Below are 26,858 nucleotides of genomic sequence, written 5' to 3'. Positions count from 1 at the left end.
CTCACAACTTGCTCTGATCTACCGTCAAACACAGATCGCTGATAACTGAGATTGAAGGTCTAAGAGAGAGCCTCTAGAGCTGTGTTGAAAAGAGCGAGGACTAATAGTTGTTGTGAATAATGGGGGAAAAAATCCTATTCCCTGCTTTTCTCCTTCTTTTCTATTTTGATCGTGCTTCTTGTTGCAGCTTTAAAGTAATACAAATATGGAGCCTATGGAATCCAATATAGTTAAGAAGTCAGGGGATTAATTGAGATAGAGGGTGTGGGTAAACATAGGTTTAAATATTTAATAGATTTCTATGTTTCTTCTGGGGTGAACAACATTGCAGAATATATCGACATCTGTTTGCCATGGTGGTTGGTAGAGCCAGACACTGCGAATAACAATAAAATGAGTCATTATGCTACACAAGAACAGAGGAAGGCAACGTATCGTGCTGATTTACTAAGGATCAACGTGTAATTATAAATATTTTTGGGGGAATTCTGAACACTTTGGTACTTGAGATGTGTTTTTACAACAGATTTGTGTTTTTTCTTACACAGGAAAGAAAACTATGAGGAAGCCTGTTGGCTTAGTTTATAAAAAAGATCAGATATGATCTGGGTCCAGATGCACAGCAAAGGAGCAATAACATTTGCATCATAAAATATTCATAGATACAAGGGTTCCTGAAAATTGAATGACAGTGGGGTCAGTAATTAAATGATAAATGTCACTAGCCTCTCCTTTACTTTAAATGTAGGGATTGCGGTAGACCAATTGATAGCTGCCTTTGGGGCAGTTGCTGGTCAATTTGGTGTAAAGAAAAAAACCTGCAGGGTTATGATTTTGTAACCACAAGGGGATAAGAGTGTGCATGCACTGTGCGTACATGTGTGTGGAAGTGGGATGTCTTGAGACTGCTGCATGATGCATGATGCATGATGCATGCACTAAGAAATCTGTTTAGTTGCTATCCTGCTGAGCTATCCCTCTTATATAATGGCAAAGCAAAAAAGACACTCTCAAAAACACACACCATATTGTAATTCTTATCATCTTATCAAGCTCCGCGCTCTAAGCTGAAGTACTGCAATTTTACCAGTGGGTGAAAATCATTTTCCATGCTTTTGTCTATGACAAACATATTCTCTGGAAACCTAATATAATACCTGAATGATTCCATTACTTTATTCATTGTGTTGGTGGGCAATCGTTCGCCCACATGTTCAGTATCTGCATTGTCTCACCCACTCACAAATGGTTTAGGTGCTGGTGGGAAGGTAGAGAGCCTATACAGTTTTGAGTAGAGCACGCAATAATGCTGAGCTTACACTCAGGCATGAAGCACCTCTGACTCTGAGAAACACAGACTCTCTCTCTCTCTCTCTCTCACACACACACACACACACACACACACACTCCAGTTACAACTTCCCATGCATAATAAAATAACTGGGAAAATGCACATGTTAAGCCCCTATGCAGTAAACAATAGGTTACATATCCTTAACATATAAAGTGTGTTTTGTCACTGAATGTGATTTCAAAATGATTGGCAAAAAGCAATGCAAGGCTGGTGATATGGTCTACAAGTGTCCCCCTCCACCCCACAGATATCAATTAGCTGCGCTATTACTGACCACTTGGATGAGGTGCTCCATGTGCAGCATCCACGCCACCGCCTACTGAATATATACCCACACGCCCATATACACGCTTAGAATAAAGACACGGGCCTATGTCTGTGAGGAAATGTGTGTTTCATGAACGCTCTTCACCGTCTCACCTGCTCGTTCGTTGTCAGCTCTTTCTCCAGCTGTCGGTGTTTGTTGTGCCACACCAAATAGTGGATAGGATAGCGACTCTTCTCCGGAGTTTTCTTAGCAGAAATCATCCTCGGATCATATTTTGCCCACTCCTCTTTCTTCACTGCGGATTGTAGGGATACTTTGTTATTAATGTTAAGCTATATAATCAAACCTATCATCCTTTAGCGGCGGTGATGCCCAGCGGCGTACAGGGGCAGCCTTACGCGTCAGAAACTGTGAATGATCCCCCGCTTGCTCCGCTTAAAAAGAAACAGCAAAGCCCAGTGGGAATAACTGATGGAAAGGAACCCCCTCGGTTGATTGTCTCCGTAGATGAGCTTACACCTTCATCTCTTAGCCACCCGTCCCTCCACCTCTTGCCTCCCTCTCTCTTTCTCCCCTGCCTACTCTAACACATATATCCTCCTCCTCTCCTCCCATCCGGCGGTGACTGAGAAAGATGCGTTGACAAGCTGCAATGAAATGTGCACACACTCGGCCAATCCGCTGCCAGGGATGCTGGGATCAAACATATGCCTCGTGAAAAAGGAATCGCAAAAACCATGTATAAATGTTTAAAAGGAAAGAAGCATAACCCCCTTAAGATAGGCTATGATAATGTGGAGGTAGAAAAATAAAACACACAGACTGCAACATATATGGCTATGAACCAAATCACAGTTTAAATGATTTGATTTAAAGTCTGATCAAATCATTTTCTCCTTTAGTGTTTATAGTCATTTAGACTTTGAATCAAACCCTTTACTTCTTCAGTGTTTTTAATCTAGGACTATGTCACGGCTAAGTTTTATGCATAACACCTTGTGTGTGTTACGTGCTGTTTAGAGTTGGGTTTGTTTAAACTGTAATTTGTCTTGGACTGTCAATGTCCCATTTTGGTGTTTTTTAATTTTTCGGCTTTCTTTTTGTCTGTTGTGTTGTTTTATTTTTTGTGTTTAACTACGGGCCATGACAGCATGACAATTAATGAAAATGAGATAACAACAGCAGAAATAATGATGGGCTAATGCAACATAACAATGTTCCACATATTTCTGTTAAAATATTTTATTTATCTAATATCTACTAAATCTATATTTATAATTAAAAATGTATAAATGAGAAAAAATGTAACGTAATGTAAATACACGTTGTGTTAAAGGAATATGTATTATGTATATATGTGAGTTCTAATTTAAAGTCGGAACTCTGAGAATAAAGACAGAATTCTGCCTATAGACCTTTTCAAAGCTGTAAACATAAACATTTTAAATGTGTCCAAGTTTGATTCCTGCTGCAGTGAATGTGAATGACATCAGCGGACAGGAAGTTAACGAGGACCAAGGCTGTTGCCTAGCAACGGATTCCCATATCAAAAGTCTATAATCTAGAGGTCCAATTCAAGTGCAGGATTCTAAATTAACAGGACTTTATTCTCAGAATTGAAATACATGTTTCTATAATAATCTCTTCTAACTACTGTCTTTCACCTGTTGCTATTCTGCCTAAACTGTGTTAAATAATACTGAACCAGTCCTTATATAGATTTAATAATGTAGGTATTTCTCTCTCTCTCTCTCTCTCTCTCTCTCCCTCTCTCTCTCTCTCTCTCTCTCTCCCCCCCTCTCTCTCTCTATATATATATATATATAGAGAGAGAGAAACCAATATATATATACTGCATATGAATGATGTTAAGTCTTTTTTTTTACCACCAGTCTAATAATAAGTATTTCATCATAGCTATGTTTACATTTATATATATATATGTATGTATGTTGTTTTTTCTGTCTCACTCTCCTTTGATCTGCGTGAAATCCATCTAACCTTTAATTTATGACGGGATTGTGCTATTTTTGCCCCCTCACCCCTCCCTGCCCTTCCATAGGTAGTCTGCAGGGATGTTGGGTGTGTGTGCGGAAATTGACAGGTATAGAGCTGCCGTCTCTCGGTGACTTGCAGCCAATGCAGCGAACAGATTTTACTAAAATATCCGATATGATGTTCAAACAAACAAACCAGATTGATAACTGTGTTCGCATAACTTGGATCAACACTTGAGTTTAGTAGTGGACGTGGCGGGCGAAGAAGAGACCGCAGGAACAAAACGGGAAATTCAACTCTCAGCTGGCCGGGGAAAACAGAGCACACCACCCGGCTTCCGGGGATTCAGGGGCCGCATCGGTTGACGGCAGACGTCGGTCGGTAGCTTCGGGGGGAGAGAGGGCGAACAACCACATCATCGCCAACGTCCACCTCTCAGATTTCAGCGACTTTCGAGATGTCAAGAAAGCTACAAAGGACCGAAGTCTGCGCCGACTGCAGTGCGCCAGGTAGGCTGGAGGAAAATAAATGAAAAATCTACCACTATTACCGGAACAATACGGTCGGGAGGGCGACATGGTGGGACAGCAGGGCCGAAGCTGCTGTTACTGTAAGCGGGTCCACAGAGCAGGAAAGCGGCCGGGGCTTCCAAGCGTCGCTTAGGCCCAAAATAAACAGTGAAAAATAGGCGTTATCACAACGGGGAAAATCAATCTCAGCGTTAATTGAGCAGCTTCGATATGTGTATTTATTTGACAAAGGCCATATGCGATAACTATCAGATAGTTTGCTGCAGAGTGTCACATTTAATGTCGCTCTTCCTGCTTTGAAGAGACGTTTGTTTTGATTTTCCTGACCGGGGACAGACTTCTTAATGGGTTAGCTTAGCCTTTGCTAACGAGCAGCCAGATTTTGACTCACTGCGTTGCGGGCTATTATTAAACATTTAGCGTACAGCCAGTGTACTGACCTATAATAATGTCATTATTATATTTCCAAACTGTTATGTTATCGTTAGAGCTTTTGCCTGTGGCGTTTCCGAGACTGTACCTTTGCCAAAGTTGCTAGTTTAGCTACAACGTTAGCTAGTCGAGCTAACTTTTGCTAAACGGCAAGTTATTGCTAAAGCAGACTCAGCTAACGCGTCAACTACTAGCCACTCAATTCAAGTCAAGTCAAGTCATCTTATTGTCAATTTGTAGAATATGTGCAAGACATATAGACATGACCCAAGGTGCAATACGCACAAAAGTAATATATACATTACATTAACTTTAAATAGTGCAAAAGTAAATAATAGGAATCATAAAATATATCGAGAATGTGCAATGTAAAGGACACACTACACAATATGTGCAATGTACAGGAAACTAAATAATTGCCCCTGACAGTTATTTCTAGTTACCGAAGACTGTTAAAAACCCTGGAAGACTTGACCCACTCTAGTCAAGGTTTCTGTATATTATACTCTTTAATTTTACCACATCCTTATCTCCACAGTTTAGGAAAAAAACATGCCTGTATTAGTTCAGCAGGTGGGAAACAAAACTTTGCTATTTTTTGGTAGTAGTTTTGGGGTTCAGTGTCTCGCTCAATGGCTGGCAGTGCCCAGGGGGGTGAAATGGCACCTGAACTGATTCAAGTTGAAAATAATATACATGAAAATAATATACATCTAATGGAATGCGTTATCCATATAGTTGTGTATGACCTAGGTACCTACCTATGACCTAGGTACGACCACTGCAATGAGCATTTGTGTTCGAAGCTAACCTTTACCTCATCTGTGTTTGTCTTAAAGTGAGGTACCGTAGAGGAAATGCCAAATCAACCTTGCTATTCTGTCCCTTGACTCTACCTTATGTAGCCTTACATGCCCTCATGCCTAGCTTTCAGTACTTCATTATTTTTGTGTGTGTGTGTGTGTGTCTCGCTTGAATTCATTCATGTGTACATGCATTATAACAGCTGCCCTCTTCACAGCTGCTCCCCTTGATAGCAGTCTGTGTGTGTGCAAAACTGTCATAAGCTTTAGGGCCCTACTGCTCTGTGTTCAAAAATCTTTCTGGCTGCAATTTGCTTCTGCTTTATGACCTGGACCTTTTCCCTGCTATTACCATACACTTACCCTCCTGCTGTTGGTCCTCCGACCCCCTCAGTTGCATTTCCTGCTCAGTCATCTGAGCAATACTAACCAACCCCATGTGAACTTGTTTCCTTGAATGCCATAGCAATTAACAGTGTGATTAATGTGTGATGTCCCTGAAAAACGAATCCTGTTTGTAAAAAGGAAAATATTTGCATTTGTTGTAAGGTAATTGTCTCGTCGCATACCTCTTCCTAGCTGTACATTTCCTCCACTACCGCTCTTTGCATGCAGCCCCTCCTAATGACGACATGCACACACATGCAGTGGGTTCTGCAAAATGCTGACCTCGCCACTGGTGACAGGCCACCTCCCTACTACCCAGCTTTGTGTCATACTAGGAGATAACTCAATGGCATGGCTACAAAGGACAACTGATAGTCCCAGTCCAAGCCAAGCCTGAGGAGGCTTTAATGTCACGCCGTGGCATTCTGCACAGTTTATAGCAACAATGAATCATGTTGTCATGATAGAAAACGTTTTTTTGTTAGAAGAAACTGGGGCTCTTGTGCAAGCTCTTAGAGCAGTTTGACAGTGGCATCCAATTTGTTTTAATTGTGTTACTCGTCTCGTGTTACTGTTGGTGTGGTGACCAGTGTTTGGTTGAGTTCTATAAAAACAACAGTTAGTGGAAATAATAATAATAATAATAAAAAAAAAAGTTTGCAAGCAAGTGCACCTACATGTTTCTCCTGGAATAGTTATTTAGAGCTGTGAGAATGCTCCGGTGTGAAATATGAACTAACCTGGGATTAGTTTTAGTTCAGAGACAAGTTACCAGTCGTATTACGTAAATGCAAGCAACAGTTACAGTGTTTATTTCAGCAAGACTTTTCCATACTTTAAATGTCAGGCTAGCATTCACCATTAATACTCGGTGTAATACATGTTTTTATGCAGGCTTAAGTGACATGTATAAAAACAAATGTGAATGCTTTATTGATGAATTAGGCCAACTTTAGGCTAAATTATGTTGTGCTGCAGATTTGGCCAATACCCACTGCCAATAGTCTATTCAGGTCTAATAGCTTAATGGCGTAGCCTCATTGATCCAGCGAGCCAGGCAGATAGCATAGCCTGTGGGAGTTTTTTTATATTTATTACACAGATTAAGGAATTAAATTGCTGCAGTCCAGCCTTTAAAGCCTACGGGCTACTGTTCTAAACTAGGCTATGGCTCTTATTAAAGCCATTTTGCATTTGCTGCCACTTTTTTGTAGGCAAAAAGACTTACAGCATGGCAGTTCATCTGATGATGGACTGTTTGCGCTCCATTAATACCTTAAGCCCTGACAGCTTTATCCCGGTCCTGAGTGTGACTAATACAGAAAGTAGATGTTTGTGTGTGTGTCTGTGAATGCATCATGTGCATGTAAGTGTGCATATATTTGTTTTGATATTACATACTGTATTAGTCGTGAGCTACTCATCACATCAGGGTCCTGAGGGCATACACATGACCCAGATTCTTTGACAAGTCTGCTGTGTCAGTAGACTGACTTTGGCCGTAGCTGCTTCACCTTCCATCCTCACCCCATTCACTTATCTATTCTGATAGTTTAGGTAGAAAACTGATGTCAGCCCCAGATTTATGTAAACCAATGCAGGACCACACCGAACAGTCTCAAACAATTACCAAATGTCAGACTTGTGTCGAAAACTAGTAGATCTGACATTTGGTGCAGCCTGTGAGGCACCACTGGTTTTATACCAAGCTGCTAATGACTGACAGAGCGGTTGTGTCTCAGGAGCTAGACTGTGTTGTCCACTGGTTCGATCCCTATCCATGCGTCAAATTGTCATTACTGTCGCTTGCCGCCATTGGTGTGTGAATGGGTGAATTAGGATTATGAAACGCCCTGGATAAAAGCGCTATTATAAAAGTTTACTTGGTCTGTGTATGCATGTAGAAGCATGCACATTTTATTGATATGTCCTTGTGTGGAAATTTTTCGTGTGGTGCCATCTTCCAACTTCAGATAACACAGCTCAGGAGGGCTGATAATTTAGGGCACACTCACACTGTCCACCCGTACCGTGTCCAAGCACGTTTCGCGGCTAAAGTCTAGTTCGTTTAACCAGTGTGAGTGCCTAGGCGCGGTACACTTGCCGACCACAGCCCGTTTGGGAGAGGTGGGCTTTTGTAAAGCAAATTTGCACATGTACGAGCACAAGGACATAGAAAAAAGAAGGATGGACCATGTGCAGACATTTAAAACAATGGCGGCAAAAGGTTCACGTTGGTGTGATGCGGAGGTGGAGTGTTTACTGCAGATCTGGTCAGATGAAAATATCCTAAAACAGTTGGACAAGACGCACTGCTTTCCATTATGTGGCGTGATGACGTATAGGCAGGCAAGAAGCATTTGCGTCGAGGCCCAGGTAGTGTGAGTACAAACGGGCCTGGGCCCTTGGCAAGTACCCTAAAGCACGGGGCACGGTACGGATGGACAGTGTGAGTGCATTCTCAGTGTTGGTCCATATATAATCATATTGGGAATCCTTTCGATACTGTAAAGGATTGTAATTGTCTTGTTAAACAGCTGTTTGATTAATTACATAGTTGTTAATCCCCTATTAATGCACAATATACTATATGTACGTATCCATGTCAATGCACGTTCCTTATTATAGTTTTGGTGGCAGTCAGGCAGACATATGACTGTACTTAAGCTTTATTATGCTTTTGCCTATCTTTATACCCGTTTTTCGGTGTTTCCATATTCATAAAACCCTTCTCAATGCAAGTTAGTAACTGAAAAAAATGATTAACTGAGCCTGTTTTTGTCTTGACCTTGAATGGTGGCTGGTCAGGGTGGCAGTTTAGGAAGCACATGTCTTCTTGGGGGTAATATTGAGGCATTTATTTTATTATTAACGCAGCCTTGATTAAAGTGACTCTTGTAGTGAAAGTTTTTTTTTTTTTTTTACAATGCTGAATAGTCTTACCATCCCACACAGCATGTTTATAAGGCTTGTGATACATTAATCTATTTCTCTGTGCCTCTTAGACCCGGGCTGGACCAGTATCAACCGAGGGGTCCTGATCTGTGATGAATGTTGTTCAGTCCACCGCAGCTTAGGCCGCCATATCTCCATAGTCAAGCATCTGAGACACAGCGGATGGCCTCCCGCACTACTGCAGGTAAGGCTGAGAAATGATGAGTTAAGCAAAGGGAAATTAAGCTAAATTTATTACCTGTTGCCCAGAAAGCTGCCACAGAAAGTGTGGACAAATACTGAGATCTGACTTAACACTCAAGATGCTAATCCATTCCCAAAGGGTTTCCATCTGTGTTTGTTTAAAAAAAGTTTGTTTTTTCTATTTATTTTTGAGATTCTTTGCAGATCCATCTATTTGTACATACTTTTGAGCGTTTTGGTAATAAAAGCAATACATTTAAAACATTGCAATATAATATTGCGTTTAGGCTGTAACTTCACTTTACTCACCAGAAAATTCCTATAATTTCTTTGTGTTCTGGCAAATTATCACCGAGTCACTGCCGGTGTGTGTTATTTCAGATGGTTCAGACCTTGGCCAGCAACGGGGCCAACTCCATATGGGAACACAGTCTCCTGGACCCCGCTCAGGTACAGAGCGGTCGCAGGAAACCCAACCCCCAGGACAAAGTCCAGTAAGTATACTCCCTACAGGCTCAAAACACACAGGACATAATTAGTGCAAATCTCCCACCAGTCACCTTTGCTGGGAAACTTTTGTCCCGGCTGCACATCAGTGTCCTACAACCTTTAAGGACATAATTGGTATTTGCAGTAGGGGAGAGCAATTGCACCCAGTCATTCCTTAATGCCCCCTAAACAGTTTTCTTTTAGTCATGGATAACCTTCCTAATGGTTATTGTCCTGTTATCACGGTGTTTTTTTGTATTTCTAAATACAGGATAAGGTTTTTAGTTTTTCTTTTAGGCTGAAGTGGAGTTATGGGAGTGTCATGAGATCAGAAATTAGACCTGCAGGAAATTAATTTCCCTTGATGTGTCATTTCACTATTGTCTGGGAGCACGTGATGCACAGTCTCTTAAAATAAACTGTATATTGTGTTAATGTATCTGTAAAACAAGTGGGAAACCTGTAGTAAGCCATTAGTTCTGGCTCATTAAAGTAAGATGTCTAGCTGAGAAACGGCAGTCTTGTTAAGGTGTCCACTTCTTTAAACTTCAAACTTTTTATTTAACTATTTAACTAGAGAGTCGGATTTTCACAGACTCAAAAAGAGAAGGAGGAAAGTGAAATAAGAGCATGAAGTGCTTTTCAGGCAAAATCAAATATCAGCTGCTTGAAAAAAATTTATTTATAAAAAAAGAATCTTAAAATTAATAGAAAATACTTTAAATGACAAAGCAACCTGGGTATTTTTGAGGATGTAATTTTGTGTGACAGCAGTAGCTAGTAGTGGAAGCTTCAAGCCCAGAGTGTTGGCACTGCCGAGGTGCCTTTGAGCAAGGCACCTTACCCTGAACTGCTCTGACATCTCCCCACAACAAATAATGCATGTCATTACGTCCCGTGTGTGCATGTTGAGCCTATGGATATTTAATTTCACCAAGAGGGATTAATAAAGTACTTCTTCTTCTCCTCCTTAACCATCTCACATTATCCTCGGATGCAGTCCCACAAAGTCAGAGTTCATTAGAGCCAAATACCAGATGCTGGCCTTTGTGCACAAGATGCCCTGCCGCGATGATGATGGCGTCACTACCAAGGACCTCAGTAAGGTGAGGGCTCAGTATTTCACAGAAGAGAGGTTGATAATTTCAGCGTAATTAACCTATACGCCTGAACTGCATGTGTAAGCACAAAGGATGTTTTATTTATAGATGATCAGTGGGAGACCTCACATAAAACCGTACATGTGCATGTGTACGCACGCACACAAACACACACTAATACAAACCTGTAAGTGATCTGAATGAAATAGCAGGATGTAATAATGATCTCTAATGCTGTAGAGCTCCACTGGGCTAATAAGGGTATTCTTCCCGTTTCTGTCTCTTCTTGAGGTATAATCTTTCCACCCCCTGCACTCTCTGTTTCTCTCTCCTCCTCTCGCCTTTATTTCCTTCATTAGCAACTTCACTCAAGTGTGCGGACGGGGAGTTTAGAGACGTGTCTTCGGCTCCTGTCCCTCGGTGCTCAGGCCAACTTCTTCCACCCGGTCAGGAAAAAAATCTTCTAGCTGACTCACTCCATCTTGCAATCAGCCATGCTGTTCAATTGCTCCCTTTATGCCAGGCTTCTTGTCCTAACTCTGTTTATGTGTCTAACTCCAGGAGAAAGGCACTACCCCGCTCCATGTGGCAGCCAAGGCAGGCCAGATACTGCAGGCTGAGCTGCTCGTGGTCTACGGTGCAGACCCCGGAGCACCTGACATAAACGGACGCACACCTATGGACTACGCAAGGTACAAAACAGTGGACTTACACTTCAAATTGAATTTGCTAGAGGAGGTCATGGTTAAAAAATGTAAAAACACAATAAGAATATAGAATATTTGTCTGTGTTCCAGGCAGGCGGGCCATATAGAGCTAGCAGAGCGGCTGGTAGAATGTCAGTACGAACTGACAGACAGACTAGCCTTCTACCTTTGTGGGCGGCGCCCAGGTAACCCTCTGCACCAGTTTGTGTGCACCTCAAATGTCCTCAAGTACAGTAGTTTACCTTAGCGGCATATGTGGTAGCTCTTATCCAGTTATTGAGTCTCCTCTCCTCTCCTCTCCTCTCCTCTCCTCTCCTCTCCTCTCCTCTCCTCTCCTCTCCTCTCCTCTCCTCTCCCCCTCCCTCTCCCTCTCCCTCTCCTCAGATCACAAGAATGGCCATTATATCATTCCTCAAATGGCAGACAGGTATGGACCATGGCATTACTTTTTTTGTATTACATTTTTGATGTGTGTATGCATGGTGTGGTTTGATTGCATGAAGTAAACTTGAACTTTGCAACTACTTGATTTACCATTCTTCTATGACTGCTTCTTTTCACTCGATACTGATGTAGTAAAGTGTTCTGACCAGAGGGTGGCACCATAGCATATGTAACCCCACCCAAAAAGAGGAGTAAATTAAAGGACGTCTTTGACATCTCTATGAAACCTGGCTGTTTATAGAAAATGTCGATAGTTATTACAGGTACCTGTCATGATTTAGATACTGGAGGTGTGCTTGTTTTTTTAATCCTAAACTGCAGGTTTGATTTGAGAGATGCAGGAGTGCACAGTCAGGTTGAGATCAATCAACTTCAGCAGTACATGTCTCAGCTTCTTTCAAATAATTGACGGGTGCTGGCTTTCCTCAGCTTGATTCAGAGAAATATGGAGAAGTGCCTTAAACCAGTCACTCACAAATGTACATGTTTATGCAGACAAACCAAGTGCACCTCCGAATCTATTTGCTACTTAAGTGAGTCGTATTTCTGAGCTGCCATCTAACTCCACTTGCATCTGTTCTGTTCTGGTAAATGGGTCCTTTGGATAATAACAATTAAAGCTGTTTTGATGTGGCTTCTCTACCCCTCTTTCTCTGTTTCTTCCTTTTTCTCACTCGTATTCTGTTCTCTCCATTTCGCTGCGCTTGGTGGAGCCAGAGCTCGTCCTAAGTGCCCGACACAGAGGTATCTCTACTTTCCTTGTTCCTTTTTTTCCAGAATCTCTTCCTTCATTCCAATCCCCTCTTTCTGCTAACCCATCTTTGTAGATGCCCCTGTTGTATACCACAATAAGCCTATCTCAGCGGTTTCACAATGACAAGGTTATTAGGTAGAAAATAGAGCAGCTAGCTACAGCTAGCTCTGGTTCTGAGAAGAAGAAAGTCTAGACGTCTAGACGCACAGGAGAATCACACTAGTCATATCCATATGTACACTAGTCTATGTCCTTTGTGGCCATAAGTTTGTCCTGAAATAAGTGAACTATATTCAAATACAAATTCAGATAATGCAGGAAAACTTATGATGTGTAGCTCTTTAATATCTGTGAAATAAACCGTCATTACAGTCACATCTGAGTCCAAAGCAAAACATAGCTAGGGTGTCTAGCTGTAGCTTGCAAATTCAGATGCACTCTGTTCCAGTTGCTCTGAGGATTATTCAGTCACCATTACATCAAGTCTTTTCGTTCTGACACCCTACACATCCCGCCTAAATGTGCTCTTCTCCCTGTCGCCCCCTTCCCACCTCCTCACCTCTTGCTCCTTTCTCCATATCCACGTCTTCCCCCTCTCTCTCTGCCTCCTTCTCTTTATTCCGCTGTATCTTTGTGATGCCTGTCATACTGTTATTTTCTGTGTTTTTTAGTCTGGACCTCTCAGAATTGGCCAAGGCTGCCAAGAAGAAGCTCCAAGCGGTGAGTTGGGTTGAATTATGAGAATTAAATCATGCCTTATAATACATTCACACTACCATTCTACAGACAGGGGTTAGAATAGCCATGGTCAAAGTTGTAGTCTTTGGACAGTAATTGAGTTAGTTTTCTTGTGTCCTTGAAAGAAGTGTATAAAGATAAGTACTTGGTTAAAAATGGGCAAAAAAGTTGGTTGGTGTAACTGCCAGTTTTTTTTTCAGTTACTGGCCAAAATAATGTTTGTCCACTCTGTAGCCATCTGTTCAGCCCCACAGAAGGATGGTAATAAAAAAACTGAGAGCTGACGTTTGGTCATCAACATTTGAGGGACTTGGGTCACAAAATATGACACACAAGTTTTAGGAAAAAATGGACTGGTGGACTGAAAATCAGACAAAATGCCTAGTAAAATCTCAAATTGTGCTGCCCAGATGACTGTACATCAGGTTGTTTTAAAGGAGCAGTGTGTAGGATTTAGTGGCGTCTAGCATTGAAGTCGAAATTACAACCAAATGAATACTCCTTACCTCAACTCTCTCTTTCCAAGCGTGTAGTAGAACCTACGGTGGCCTTCATTCATTGTAAAAACATGACAGAGCAAGTGTTTGTCTGTTCTGGGCTACTGTGGAACATGGCGGAGTCTGTGAAAGAGGACCTGCTCCTTATGTAGATATGAAGGGCTCATTCTAGGCAAACGAACAATTAATAGTTTCAGGTGATTATACCCTAATGACTATTCCATCTCTGTGAATAGATCCCTTTAAATCCTAAATACTGGTCCTTTAATGTCTGTTTTCTGTCCCTTGTTTTTCACAAGTGTATGTCACACTGACGTGTTGGCCTATACGAATGCACCTGTTAATATATCTGGGATCAATTTGTTTGTGTGTGCAACAGCTCAACAATCGGCTGTTTGAGGAGCTAGCGATGGATGTCTATGATGAGGTAGATCGCAGAGAAAACGATGCAGGTGAGTCTCCTCTCCTCCTGCGTCACTTCCTTCTTCTGTCCTCCGTGAGGAAGACATATCTGTCTTATGTTTGCACTTTTTCCTTATATGGAAACTAGATGTAGGAAGTAATAGAAAACACTCCCACAAGACATCATTGACATGAAGGTTGAAGAGAAAGGGAGGGAGAGAAAAAAAGATGTTAAGAGAAAACAGTGAATTTGAAGGACAGAATGAAGAGAAGGACAGAATGAGGAGAAAGGGAAAATGACTTAAAGAGGAAGGCCAAATGGGGTGAGTAAGGGAGGAGGAGAGAGTGAGACGGAGTGAGGAAGTGCCTCAGAGATTCTTGAGTCTCTCTCTCCTCCTCCTTGGCTTTCTCGCCCTGTCTCCTTCTCTTTTTTTCAGTTTCTTCTCTCCCGTTCCTTCAGTAGCAGTAGAAGTCAAATTGTGCTTTCTGACAGAAGCACCACAGGTAAGTGGCGAGGATACAAAGACAGACAGACAGACATACAGACACATACACAGACACATACCTACTCAACACACAAGGGAAGGGCTCAAAGCACAACAGTGGAAATTCAGTTTTACTATATGGTTTTTACTGTGCTTTGTTTATGTCTGCATGCGTGTGTGTGTGTGTGTGTGTGGGTGGATGGACTGGTGGTTTGGCTGCCCATGCTCCATGTTTAAACCACGCACACACAGACTTTTTTTACACTCCATATTTGTGTCTCCAGTGTGGCTTACAACCCAGAACCACAGCACTCTGGTAACAGAACGCAGTGCAGTGCCCTTCCTTCCAGTCAATCCTGAGTATTCTGCCACACGCAACCAGGTAAACGTTTACACACACTCATTCATAGACAAATCAGCAGCACAAGTAGCATGCATATACTGCTGCAGTTGTTTTAGCTGGTGCAAATAAATCTAAACATACTAATGAAATTGGAGATCTTTTTAACCTGAAGGCAATTAGAAAACTGAGAAAATGTTGTGAAAGAACTTGCAAACAAAAAAGAAAGGAGAGAGCAGAGTGCTATCGTAGACAGCTAGACAGTGTGTGTGTGAGTGTGTTTTGGGGAAAGGCAGAGAATGAGTGTGAAATTGACAGGGGATGTTCTTCAGCTGTGAAAGACGAGGAAAGACGTAATCCATCTGGGTTTTTCTCCCTCATTTTCCCTCACTCTGTGTGTGAGAGAGAAATCCCTTATGTCACATAGTTTCTCCTCATCTGCGTGGCTCATGACTGTAAACACTGACTTTTAACACCGGCATACACAAACTATTTATGGTGGGATACAGAAGAAATATACACTATTGAATGTTTTGCCTCCCTTTATCTGCCAAAGTGATGCGTTTTTGAATAGCACATCGCTTTGTGTAATAGTTAGCACTCCATTGGAAAGTGACCTTTTTATTCTCCTATATGCATGCCAAAATGCTTGCGTAATTGTACAGTTTATGTTTCGTTCCTCATATTTGAGTATGTATGAGCACACTTGTGATGGTGTGTACTTGTGTGTGTGTGTGCTGCAAGTGAGTATGACTGCATTTTTCCACAGCACATGGTCATCGACCACAGTAGTCACACAGGCATTGAACCGTTGACTGTGGGCTGGATTGTATCTGGGTTGTACACAGACGTTTCAACATTTTGGTGTGTGTGTGTGTATGCGTGTATATAATAAACCCATGTCCTAACTCCTGACTCGTTCTTCTCTCAGGGCCGCCAGAAGCTGGCCCGTTTCAACGCTCGGGAGTTTGCCACACTCATCATTGATATCCTCAGTGACGCCAAGAGGAGACAGCAGGGGAAAGGTCTCAGCAGTCCTACTGGTGAGACACTGGGAGAAAGGGACAGACAGATTAGCCGATTCTAAAATTTCTTTTTAAAGAATGGCAAAAAAACATGAGCATATAACTTAACCCAGTCACAGATATGGATAGATATAGGTTGGTCCATTGACTTTTCTCGAATTTTCTCTGTACAACAATGTGCAGCTTTGAAGCTTAAAACATTTGTTCAAACATTTTAGAAGCAAATTATCTTTGCAAGCAGCAACATGGTGAACATGCTCCAATTCAGCGACATGGTGATGAAGGAGAGAAGAGTGATTTATTTTGGATTGATTTTTTTAAGAGTTACATTTGTGCCACACAGGGCTGTATATTTTTATTTGTTTAGAAATTTGACTTGCCTCCTCTGCATCTAATAGGAGGTAAAATAAGTTGGAACGAAAATTCACTCAGCAGTCTTTTCAGTATGAGTATTCCTAAGAGAGAGTGGAGGCCAGCAGATCAGACTGTGCTTGTACATCCAGGTGTGGATGTGTGACTGTGTAAATGTGATCAGGGTGTTCCAGCTAAAGAAAGGTTTCCTCTCAGTGAAATTTCACAGAATAAAGGTTAAAAAAAGAAAGGAGGGCTGAAACTCTTTTTTATTTGTTTTTTCTTGATGTATTGTGTTTCTCTGGTATTTGCCTTATATGTTGCTTTATGCTCTTGTTTTTTTCCTTTGCCAGACCCATTGGATCTGGGCATTGATGATGACCAGCATGACTACGACAGCGTAGCCTCTGACGAAGACACAGACAGCGAGCTAACCGCCCAGAACAACAATAACACGCAACGCAGCAACCGTGCAAAGGTATAGTACTTGAACACACCACACACACTGCTTATTTCGGAAAACCAACTTACATCTTGCCACGTTCATGGCTACAATAGAAACATCGTATTCAAGTTTAAATCTACTACTCTACACATGCTCGATGTTACCTACAATTCTCACATAAACTATAGGAAAAGTAGTTGTATCTGCTAGCAAAGCTTTTCCACGGTTTACTCTTTATGACTGCTTGTCCCAGCATGCTTTGCCACAACATGCTTTGCAGGGAGTGGCCACAGTCAAGGCTGCCACATAGCTCCTGAGTGACATCATCAGCTATTCTGGGTCCTTGTCAGAGAGGCATTGTTCATTCAGAGAGAGAGAGAGAAAGTGTGTGTGTGTGTGTGTGTAGTGGGAGGCAGGAGAAGAGGAGTTTAAGCAAGAGAGAAAGAGAGGAAAATGTTGCAGAGTGGGAGTGGTATAAATAACAAAGTAAACAACAGCTAACTATCTCTTTTTTGTGGACTTGACAAACCGCAAGTCAGAGGTTCCACTCCCATAACCACCCTGGAAATATGTGCAGTCATTATATTGTTGTGCTCGTATCAAATTGCATTACATTCAGTTTTATTTGGTGTTATCTGTAGAATTAAGTGGAAGCATATGATGAAAATGGAAATGTATGTGGATGTAGTGGATGAATTGTAAACAAAGAGCTTTGAAGAATAGTCAGTGTCAGATGTTTTATATGGTTCACTTTTAAAGGAGTGGTATAGAAATGGGGTTGAGAATGCTCCAGGGTCACAGGAAGTGGGGGCAGACGGTGCATTGAGAACAAGAACTGAGGCTCTACTGTCTATATATGTGTGCGATCAGCTGTAGTACTGGCCTCCAGGCTGCAGGCCAGCCCTTTTCCTTCTCACAGTTGTGAGCTTTGTTTTATCCAGCTCACACGGCACTAAGTTGTACATTCCCATATTAACTCTGCAAAAAAATGCATACATATAACATACCAGCCTAAGCCAATATGTATTTGTTTGATTCATTTGTAAAGACACTACAGAAATAAGGTGTTACACATTGGGCTTATAGCCTGGATGGAATAGCTTCCAAGTCTCATGATATCACTTTCCTCATTTTGTCCGTGCCTTTCTGTCCACCTGTCTGTGTTTCCTTCTGTCTGTATGTCCAGAGTATGGACTCATCAGACTTGTCAGATGGCCCTATCACCCTGCAGGAGTACCTGGAGGTGAAGAAGGCTTTGGCTTCTTCAGAAGCCAAGGTGCAGCAGCTGATGAAGGTCAACAACAACCTGAGCGAGGAGCTCCGGCGGCTCCAGAAAGAGGTAGGTAGTCTGGATGCGGGGGGTTGGGTGAAAGGATGGGCAAAGACAAATCAGACTCAAAAGTTCAGAGGGTCACCTTATGCAGAATATTGAGAAGTACTGAGCAAAAGAGAAAGCAGAAACACGTAGCTCATATTTTATAGTATTTAATGGAGAGCAATAGGGTACAGGAAAGACAGGAGCTGACAAGTCATTGAGAAGGAACAGCTGATTCAGACAAGGAGACCAGGGTGATGGAGAGACAAGTGAATATTTGAATATCTTTGCAAACAGATTTTTTTCTGACAGGGTGTCATGTTCCCACAGTGTTCTCTGGAAGATGTATTGGTCACAGCTTTTGAGTCTTAATACCTTAAAGGAGACATAATTCTGGTGTGGAGCGAGGGTGCCACATGGACTTATTTTAGTTGCCCTTTTATAGTTTAGACAGTTTTCGCTTTATAAAGCAAATTTTTGGTTCATTGTCGCTTCATTTGATTTCCTGTGAGTCATCATCATTAGCTCATTGTATTCGTTAGCGGCAGCCTGTGTCAGCTTATGTGACTCATGATTCATTCATGTGTTTATTTTTGTCTGAGGATTTAGTGAAGTGTTGAGGCAAACATGCACTTGTACAAGCAAACATTTATGTGCACACACACTGCAGAAAACAAATGCCGTGGTCAAATGAGATGGTAGTCAACAGTTTCTCAGTGCAGGTGAGCCTTTATTGACCCATGAAAACAATCGATGTATATACTGTATACAGGTATGTTTCCTTCCACCCCATTCCCAATAACTAATCCCTGCCCCGACATGTAACCTATTAAAGTGTCTCTACTACTATACATATCCCCTCCCTCCCCAGCACTGATATGAGTTAACATGTATGAGCCCGGTGAGCCTTTTACTGTAACAGTGATTTTGGATGCTTGTCCTTGACCATTCAGTTGACATCCCCTCCCTTCCCTTCAACCTCCCCATGTCCCTCCCTCCATCCTCTCATCCCTCCCTTCCTCCTCTCCTGTAGATCACACGGATGCAGACAGAGAACAGTTCGCTGCGGGGGGGCCAGCAGGCTGGGGGGTCAGCTGGCCATGGGGTAGGGGGGCCTGGCGGAGGAGGAGGAGGGGGAGGAGGCCACTGGCAAGGGAGTGGGATGAGAGGAGGAATAGGCGGAGGGGGTCTGAGTGGGTTTGGGACAGGAGCGGATCCCCCGGGGCTGTCGGTGCCCTCCTCGGTCGCCCCCTACTCCCATCCCCACCGAAGGGACCGCCAGGCATTCTCAATGTACGAGCCAGGGGCAGCCCCCGGCCCCACGGCCCATGGTCCCCCAGTCCTGGACTCCCTGGCAGCCCGCCTGCAGCCCCTCAACACACCGAGCGTAAGTTAGAACTCCCTCGGCCCCTTCTACTTCCCACCTTCCTTTTGGTGGCCCTGATTGGCTCTCTTTGTCCTGATTGATGGGTGATGTCCAATCCTGATCTCTCTACTTCCCTTCAACTTTATCTCTCCCTGCATCCCAGTTCCCAATCCTTTCCTTTGAAAGGTCCACCTGTGCATGGCCCCCATTTAAATGTGAAAGTGTGGCACTGATTTGTCGAAAAAACAATAAGACCAGAAACCTATGATTTTTATCACCATAAGGGGAAAATGCATTAGTGTGACATTCAGGAGAAAGATTGAAAATAGGGAACGTGTTATGTGTTGCGTGGCGAAACCTCAGATTTCTCCGCTCTCTTACCTGCTCTTTACCCTTTGACCTTTACATTTTCAACCCTTTTTGATTTCCCAGTAAGTTTTCCTGCTTCTGGACAGCTGCTTAATTTAGGTATTGCTATTATCGAGTACACACACACAAAGGGAAGGGCCTTTCTGGTCTCTGAATAATGTTTTTTGTTTCTGTTAGTTATAGCATTCAGCAGTCTTTAATCTACAGCAACACCTTTTGAAGCTACTGTGAACAGACACTCAACCACTCACCACCAGTGTCAACCTTCCATGGAGTCGTGTCTAATTCACCATCTCCGTACACAACGATTTACCTGTTTGTCTGTTTTCTTTCTGTCTGTCTGTCTCTTCACCTGTCTGTCCCTTGCTCACTGCAGTGCAGCCGTGCATCCTCTGGATGTAAGCATTCTGTCTGTCATTGCATTGTTTGCCATTTCATCAAATGTAGGATTCCCTCCCATGCAACTATGCACCACTTCTGCTTATTATGCATTCTAATAATGGAGATCAACATTAATGTAAAGTAGGTGTGTAGTCCTTTTTAGATGTTCTGTGTGATGAACAGCTGATCATCTCCACTTAGTTTAGTTGACAGTGTTCTTTGTATTTCAGTATTAGATAACTATTAGAGGCATGTAGTCTTCTTGATCGGATGATGGGTGAGCTGCCGAGTTGATCTGCCACTGCTCTCACTGGCTCATTCATCTTGTTTTTCTCCTGTTTATAAAAGCATCTCTTCTCTCTGTCCCCACACTCTTTTTTTCCTATTTCTTCATCCATCTCTGTCTGCCAACCTTTCATTACCCTCTCCATGTCTTTGTCCACACATCTCTCTTTCTCCTCTTATCTGTATCCTTCCATCTCTCTCTTCCTCTCCCCATCCTTGTGTTCCTCTCTTTTCACAGGTACGGAAGGGTAGCTCAGGGGGTCCAGTGTCGTATGGAGGCCATCATTTGTCAGGATCTACAGAGATGGGCAGATACATGGTGAGCTCTTACAATTTTCGATTCCAGACCTTCATGAGCCTGTGCTCCTTTTACAGTAGAAGGTTGAGATTATAGTTTTTCATTATTTTGTCAAAATCAGTCTCCTACAAATACCGCAATGCCTGATTTTATTACAGAAACCTATGATTTGAAGCAACTTTTAAAAATCTACACAATTTAGTCGACTTCTTTTTTGAAATCTTCACATTCCCTGGGAACATATGCTTGAGATTTTCATGAGCAAAGCGGAAGTTGATGAGCTGGGTAGTAATTGCCCTGATGGAGAGTGTTGTCGCTCTGTTTCCCTCCCCCAGGTTCAAAAACCAGAGAAGCACAGCAGTGGCACTGACAGCGACTATGACAACACACAAACATACGAACTCTCGCTGAGGTCAGACCTGCTGCAAATCACTGTGTACACAAGGATTGAGTGTTATGTTTTATCAGTTTTGGGGGGAAATTGTATTACTCATTGCTGATAACAGATACCAAGTATTTCTTGTCCTCTTTTCATATGGAAGTATTGTATTTTGATGTTCAAAGCCAATTTAAATTTCGAAATCACTAAAGCACCCACACACTAAAATGAGTTCTGGTGTGAAGTCAAAAGCTGTTATTTTTTAATTACATTATTTGTAATTTTAAACCCTTTATCTATTTGATCGTGGAAACATCTTTTTTATATAAATATTTTGTTAACCTTTACAGTTTGTCCTCAAAAGGGATATTACACTTGGCTCTATTTGCTCTGTTTTTGTTTTTAATTACTATGTCTTACTGTAAATTTGGGTCACACACTACTATCAGGGTTAATGATCTTCAATAACGGTTGTTAATGAGCAATAAACAGGCAGTCTCTTAAGATGTTGAACTCACTGTGTTGAGATGCTAATGCTCATTAATGTCCTCTGAGAATGCCAGTTCATTTAGGCCAAGGTGTTAATTACAGTGTATGTGTTTCAGTATGGGCCGCAGCAGTGAGGAGGAAGGTCGTGGGGATTCTGAGGAGGGAGGAGGTGGGGAGGCAGGGGAGCCAGACCCCACCTTGCCCTGCACAGAGGATGTCATACTGAAGACCGAGCAGGTGACCAAGAACATCCAGGAGCTGCTCAGGGCCGCTCAGGAGTTCAAACACGACAGGTAGGTGTAAGACTTCCCAGAGATCGATAACAGTGACCCTAAAAACATTTTGTCTGCCTTATGATAAACACACCACTAGTTATATCCTTGCTGACAATTGATCCTCGTGATTGGATAACACATTGAGAAGTTGCAGGTACATCTAGCGACAGAATCATTTTTTCACAAATTCTGTTTCCATTTATAAATACTTATTAACAGCTATACCAGGTGATTGTAGTTGCTTATGTTGTAATGTAATGTTGTTCAGAAAAGAGGTCACTTGTTTCACAACTTGTGCACACCGCACATGGTGTGGTTGTAAATTGGACCCAGCATTTAGTAACAGGCGGCCTAGTTGTCATTGGCTACTAAATGAAAAAAAAAATTCTTTCCTCTTTAGCTTTGTTCCATGTTCTGAGAAGATCCACTCTGCTGTCACTGAGATGGCCTCTCTCTTCCCCAAAGTAAGTTCCTTGTACTTAATGTCTTATATCTCAATTTGTGTGCCTCTTTTTCTCTTTCTTAATGAATTAAGCAATAATAAGGACCTTTAAAAAGTCTTAAACCCCATTTTGCAAGGTGTTCAATTAGTTTTTTTCTCAATATAGCCAAAGAGGCTTTAGATAAAGTTTGCATGAATGTAATCATTGTGTGGCTGTGTCGTGTATTTTATGGAATCCTGCTGGAATTGACGGAATTTAAGTAAAACTACCGCTGGCGTGCTTGCTGCTCACTGACCGCTGCTTTCTGACCACCTACTAACTACTGCTTGAAAACGTTACTTGAAGGTCCCTTTACGCACGTGTGTTAAGCTATAATAACTGTTGAAGTTTGACACGACCTGGTCAGAAATTAATGCGGCCTTAAAATGTCTGGAAAGGGTCGTAAAAAGTCTGCAAATTTACTACATTTAACTTCAGAATTCCTGCATTTCTTTGTAGCGCCCGGCGTTGGATGCAGTTCACTGCTCTCTTCGCCTGTTGGCTTCCAGTGCCTCGCGATTGCAGGTGGAGTGCCGTAAGGCGGCACCCTCAGAGCCGGGGGGCCCCGCGGTGGACTACCAACTCCTCACTCAGCAGGTCATCCAGTGCGCCTATGACATCGCCAAGGCTGCCAAGCAACTGGTCACCATCACCACTCGTGAGAAGAAACAGTGACCCGACAATTGTATGGATGGATGGAGAGAGAAGAGGCAGAGGGATAGATCAATGCATGGGACGACTAAGAAGGATGGGAGGGGCTTCTTGGAGAGGAAGACAGAGGGGAAAACCTGATCACCCTATAGATGGGAGGATGAGGGAGAGGGGGTGATCCTGAAAATGATGTGAACTACGAAGAAAGGAAAAGTATGGAACATGCATGGAAATGGAATCAGACGAAAGCAAAGAGAATTGATTGTTTAATAGAAACACTACAGAGGACCGAAGTGTGCAAGTGAAAGTAGGGAAGGACAAGTGAAAGGATCTATCATGGGAACTACAGCCTGCTGCAACCTAAGTAAACTGTTGGAATCAGATGTGTATAATAAACCGCTTAAACTGTGATAAGCATCCGTGAAAGACAACAGTGGAGATGTACAGTGAACTGGATCTGGAGTTGTTACCGCTTTATTTATTCTCAGCTGTTACTCGTAACCCCTCCCTCACCCTGTTTACCTGAACTGGGGAGTGAGGATGCTACGAACGAGGGAAGTAGACAGACCAACCATGGCATACTCCATCTCCAACCCTCCGTCCTGTGGAGTCAGGACGTTCTCTCCTCTGCCCCTCTCTTTCTCTCTCTCTTGCTCTCTCCAACCAGACATGAGGTCCCTCTGTCTCCTATCCCGTCCCAGACAGGATGCGCTTGCGGTGCAGAGAAGGACCCCCTGGGACCCATCCGGCTCCACTCCACACCCCACGCAGGCTCTCAGATTCTTCCTCCTGGGTTAGCATTTGCAGGGGAGCTCCGACTTGTCTCCAACACATCACCCCCTGTTGTTGGTGGTACACAGCATGATCTGGCATGTTTTCATTTCTTTCCTCTCTCTTCGTTTTCTTTTCTTTTCTTTTTTTTTTAATACGCAGATTGGTTTGGTCTGCACCTCCGAGGACAGCAATGACTGACTTACACAAACAAAACACTTACACTGGAATAATTGTGACTTATTGTTGTTGTTTATCATGCCTATTGTTTTTTTTTGTATTGATATTTTTACTTACTGTCATCTTGATTGATCTGTTTATGTTTGTTTATTTTATTGTCTCAAATATAATTCTCATTTAGTGGAATAGGGAGACAGGTGGAAAATATGTGCTCAACTGGGATTTAAGTAAACATGCACACACACACACACACAAACACACAAATACACACACACACAAAAGACATATCCTGTGGAATAGTGCTCAACATTTCTCAAGCACCCCTTTCCTTGGTGACTGTCGAGGGATTTCTTCATGTTGTGATGTGTCCTGTTGCCCTGGGGTTGAACAGTTGCCAAAGTGGAGAGAGGGTGTTGGGGGAGATTTCGATTTGGTTTTGATTTTCTGTCAGACCGAAAGCCCCTTGGTGCAATATGACAGGACATGGATCAAAATGCTCTTTTCATCTATCCTCCGTTGTTTTTTTTGGGCTTGAATTATGTTATAATTTGCCTCATTTAACAGAGCCTGTGGAATCCTCTCAGATTATATTCACTTTTGCGGTGCCAAGCAGGATATTTGGTCCAGTTTGTGTATGAGGGTTAACCCTTTCAGTCTTGCTTCAAAGTAGTATGTTCCTCCTGGGTACTTGTATTACACATCAGCCATTATTTGAATGCATGATCACACATTTTGGGTCACGTTAAGTTGATACACGTACTGATATGTTGCCGTTAAGCTTCAAGTAGTCCTGTGGAAAGCACCAGATCTGACAACCTGGAAACTAAATATGATGAGAGATACTCGTTGCATCATTTTCATTTGAGCAAATACGCTCATTTGAAATGGATTGAACCACCTCAAGTGTGCTTGGTGTAGTTTGCCACTTATTGCGCTCACGTTTTAGACTGTCTGGCAAGCACAATCAAGCCCACGGTCTGTTTTCTGATTGATCCTCCGTCACGGCCTGCTGATCTGATCTAAAACAAGTCAAGGAAGTTGTCACTTCGAGCTCACTGTCTCTTAACTCTGCTAATAGGAGACAGCATTGGGAACAAAGATTATTATTTTTTTTTTCAAAAAGAGCGCACTTAGCCTACTGTAGGTTTAAAGCTTGTTGTTCTGTGCCGAACAAATATGGTCATTACTGTAACAAAGGATGCAGATGGAATCTAAAAAAACAAAATCTTTCCTAACTGCCAGGAGGACCGTCCTCTTCTAGTTTAGATTCACCTCTGACCCTTCTCCGATGTTTCCGTCGCTGTTATTTCAAAGTGTTTGTGGCTTTAATAGTCGGTTGTCCTTGCATTGGCATATGCTATTATCGGGCTCAGAAAGCCTCTGCACATGAAATGTACTTGCCTGAAACATTGACCTCATCCTTCAAACAGCAGTTGCATCTCAGTTTCTTTTTCTTATGTCGCCTTTTAGCAAGAAGCAATTAGACCGTAGTTAGCCCCAAACACTTTGAGAGACTGATGCTAGACCACCTTCAGCACTTCTCTGTCCACTTTGTTCATGTTTTAGTGTTTCACTTTTCCCCACTTGGGGTCTCTGACTGTCAGTGTTCCTCAGTCTCGCACACACAGTTGCGCACATCTCTGCAGGGAAGGATGGCTTGCTCTGTTCTGTTCCCTGTCAAAACAAATCATGTCCAGAAGACCCATGAAATGTATCATTGTTTGATATTGGATGCCTTTGGACATTATCGTCATCTCCGTTTTGACGGGCTGAGTTACACTGATGATGTACTGACTATTGAAATGACACAAATACTTACACACACACACGTAAAGGGGCCAGCAGAAAAGATTGTCCCTTCAATCATGATTGCCCAAGTTTTTAGAATAGAGCCATATATATGAACATATATTTTCATGCTATATTTTATATTAAGCTTTATGTTAGGGTTATGTCTGCAAGATATTTATGTCTCTTTGTAGGCCTACGTGAGCTTCAGGCCACGGGATCTGTTCACCATATCTTCATTCAGCTCTTCAGTCTTGGCACCAATGTACTTGTAGATATTTTAAGTCTTGTGAGTATGGTTATGATGTGGTATTACCCCCTTATGTAGTTATATTGTACATATTAGTGATCCTGCTAGAATCCGCAGGAAGTGAAGAGCGAGAACAACAGTTTGATGTAGGTCTGAGTTGCACTATTTTCAAACACCAGCTGGGTGAAGTAGGATCTACATTATGTACTGCACTCTCCCAAAGGTCTTAGTTCAAGTACATTCGGTGCAGGCTGCAGGGTTGGATTCAGAATGCGGCGACAATAAAGGTCTGAAGCGCACAGCGGCTTAGCACTACAGTCATCTCAAAATGCCGGGAGGAGGGTCTTAACTGCACATGGCCTAGTCCTTCCCGGAGTTAGACACTACGTAGGGTGCCTCTAGTATGAATGTTAAATGCTTCTGTCAGTTGATGTCCAACACACTTTCTACACCCTCATCATGTCCGAGATTCATCGAACACACACCCTCAACTTATCAGTTGGACCAAGCCTTCTACAAAGTACAAACATTGAACCTGCAGCCAGTGAATTATACACACAAACACACTTCTGATACTCGGCCATTGGCGGTGCACTGTGGCCTGTACTGTTGCTGTCCCTGTGTTTCTTCACAGCTCTACACTTTGGGAGATGGGTGACGGGAGAGTTATCTTTTAACAGAAGACGTTAAAAACTGTATAAAGTAGAGAAAACAATGACTTAAGAAGCAGTCAATCGTAATGGAAACTCATAAGCTGTACATTTGTAATAAAATAGTAAAACAAGACAATTGTCCTGGATCTATTTGCACATTTTTTCTAACTGTATGGATGTTCGTGCTGATGGGAACGTGTGTGTATTTATGTCTCTAATGTGTCTGACAGTTTCAAGCC

The 26,858-nt window shown here is 42.4% G+C and overlaps 2 protein-coding genes across 2 annotated transcripts in view; one reads left to right on the top strand and one right to left on the bottom strand.

The window, feature by feature from the left end:
* The window catches only part of ankrd13b (ankyrin repeat domain 13B), a gene marked incomplete at both ends in the record, with an annotated part of 33,804 nt that extends 31,922 nt beyond the window's left edge, over positions 1-1,882 (bottom strand). The window contains one exon of the mRNA XM_083914502.1: positions 1,775-1,882. Coding sequence (XP_083770628.1) covers positions 1,775-1,882 — 108 coding nt within the window. The remainder of the gene's footprint in view (positions 1-1,774) is intronic.
* A 1,897-nt stretch (positions 1,883-3,779) lies between these two features.
* git1 (G protein-coupled receptor kinase interacting ArfGAP 1) lies at positions 3,780-26,697 on the top strand. Its single transcript, XM_083914644.1, has 20 exons — positions 3,780-4,129; positions 8,778-8,911; positions 9,292-9,404; positions 10,400-10,505; positions 10,859-10,945; positions 11,061-11,191; positions 11,297-11,391; positions 11,591-11,633; positions 13,076-13,124; positions 14,019-14,091; positions 14,811-14,908; positions 15,798-15,909; positions 16,596-16,720; positions 17,874-18,026; positions 19,036-19,389; positions 20,642-20,722; positions 21,037-21,113; positions 21,686-21,862; positions 22,245-22,308; positions 22,786-26,697. Exons 1-20 carry the CDS (start codon positions 4,078-4,080, stop codon positions 22,999-23,001), a joined length of 2,340 nt encoding a protein of 779 aa, XP_083770770.1. The 5' UTR covers positions 3,780-4,077; the 3' UTR covers positions 23,002-26,697.
* The last annotated feature ends 161 nt before the right edge of the window (positions 26,698-26,858 follow it).

Source organism: Echiichthys vipera (assembly GCF_963691815.1).
Source record: "Echiichthys vipera genome assembly, chromosome: 5".
Classification (NCBI taxonomy): Eukaryota; Metazoa; Chordata; class Actinopteri; order Perciformes; family Trachinidae; genus Echiichthys; species Echiichthys vipera.
The sequence above is the reverse complement of the archived record's forward strand: the minus strand, read 5'-3'. Positions and strand labels throughout refer to the sequence as shown.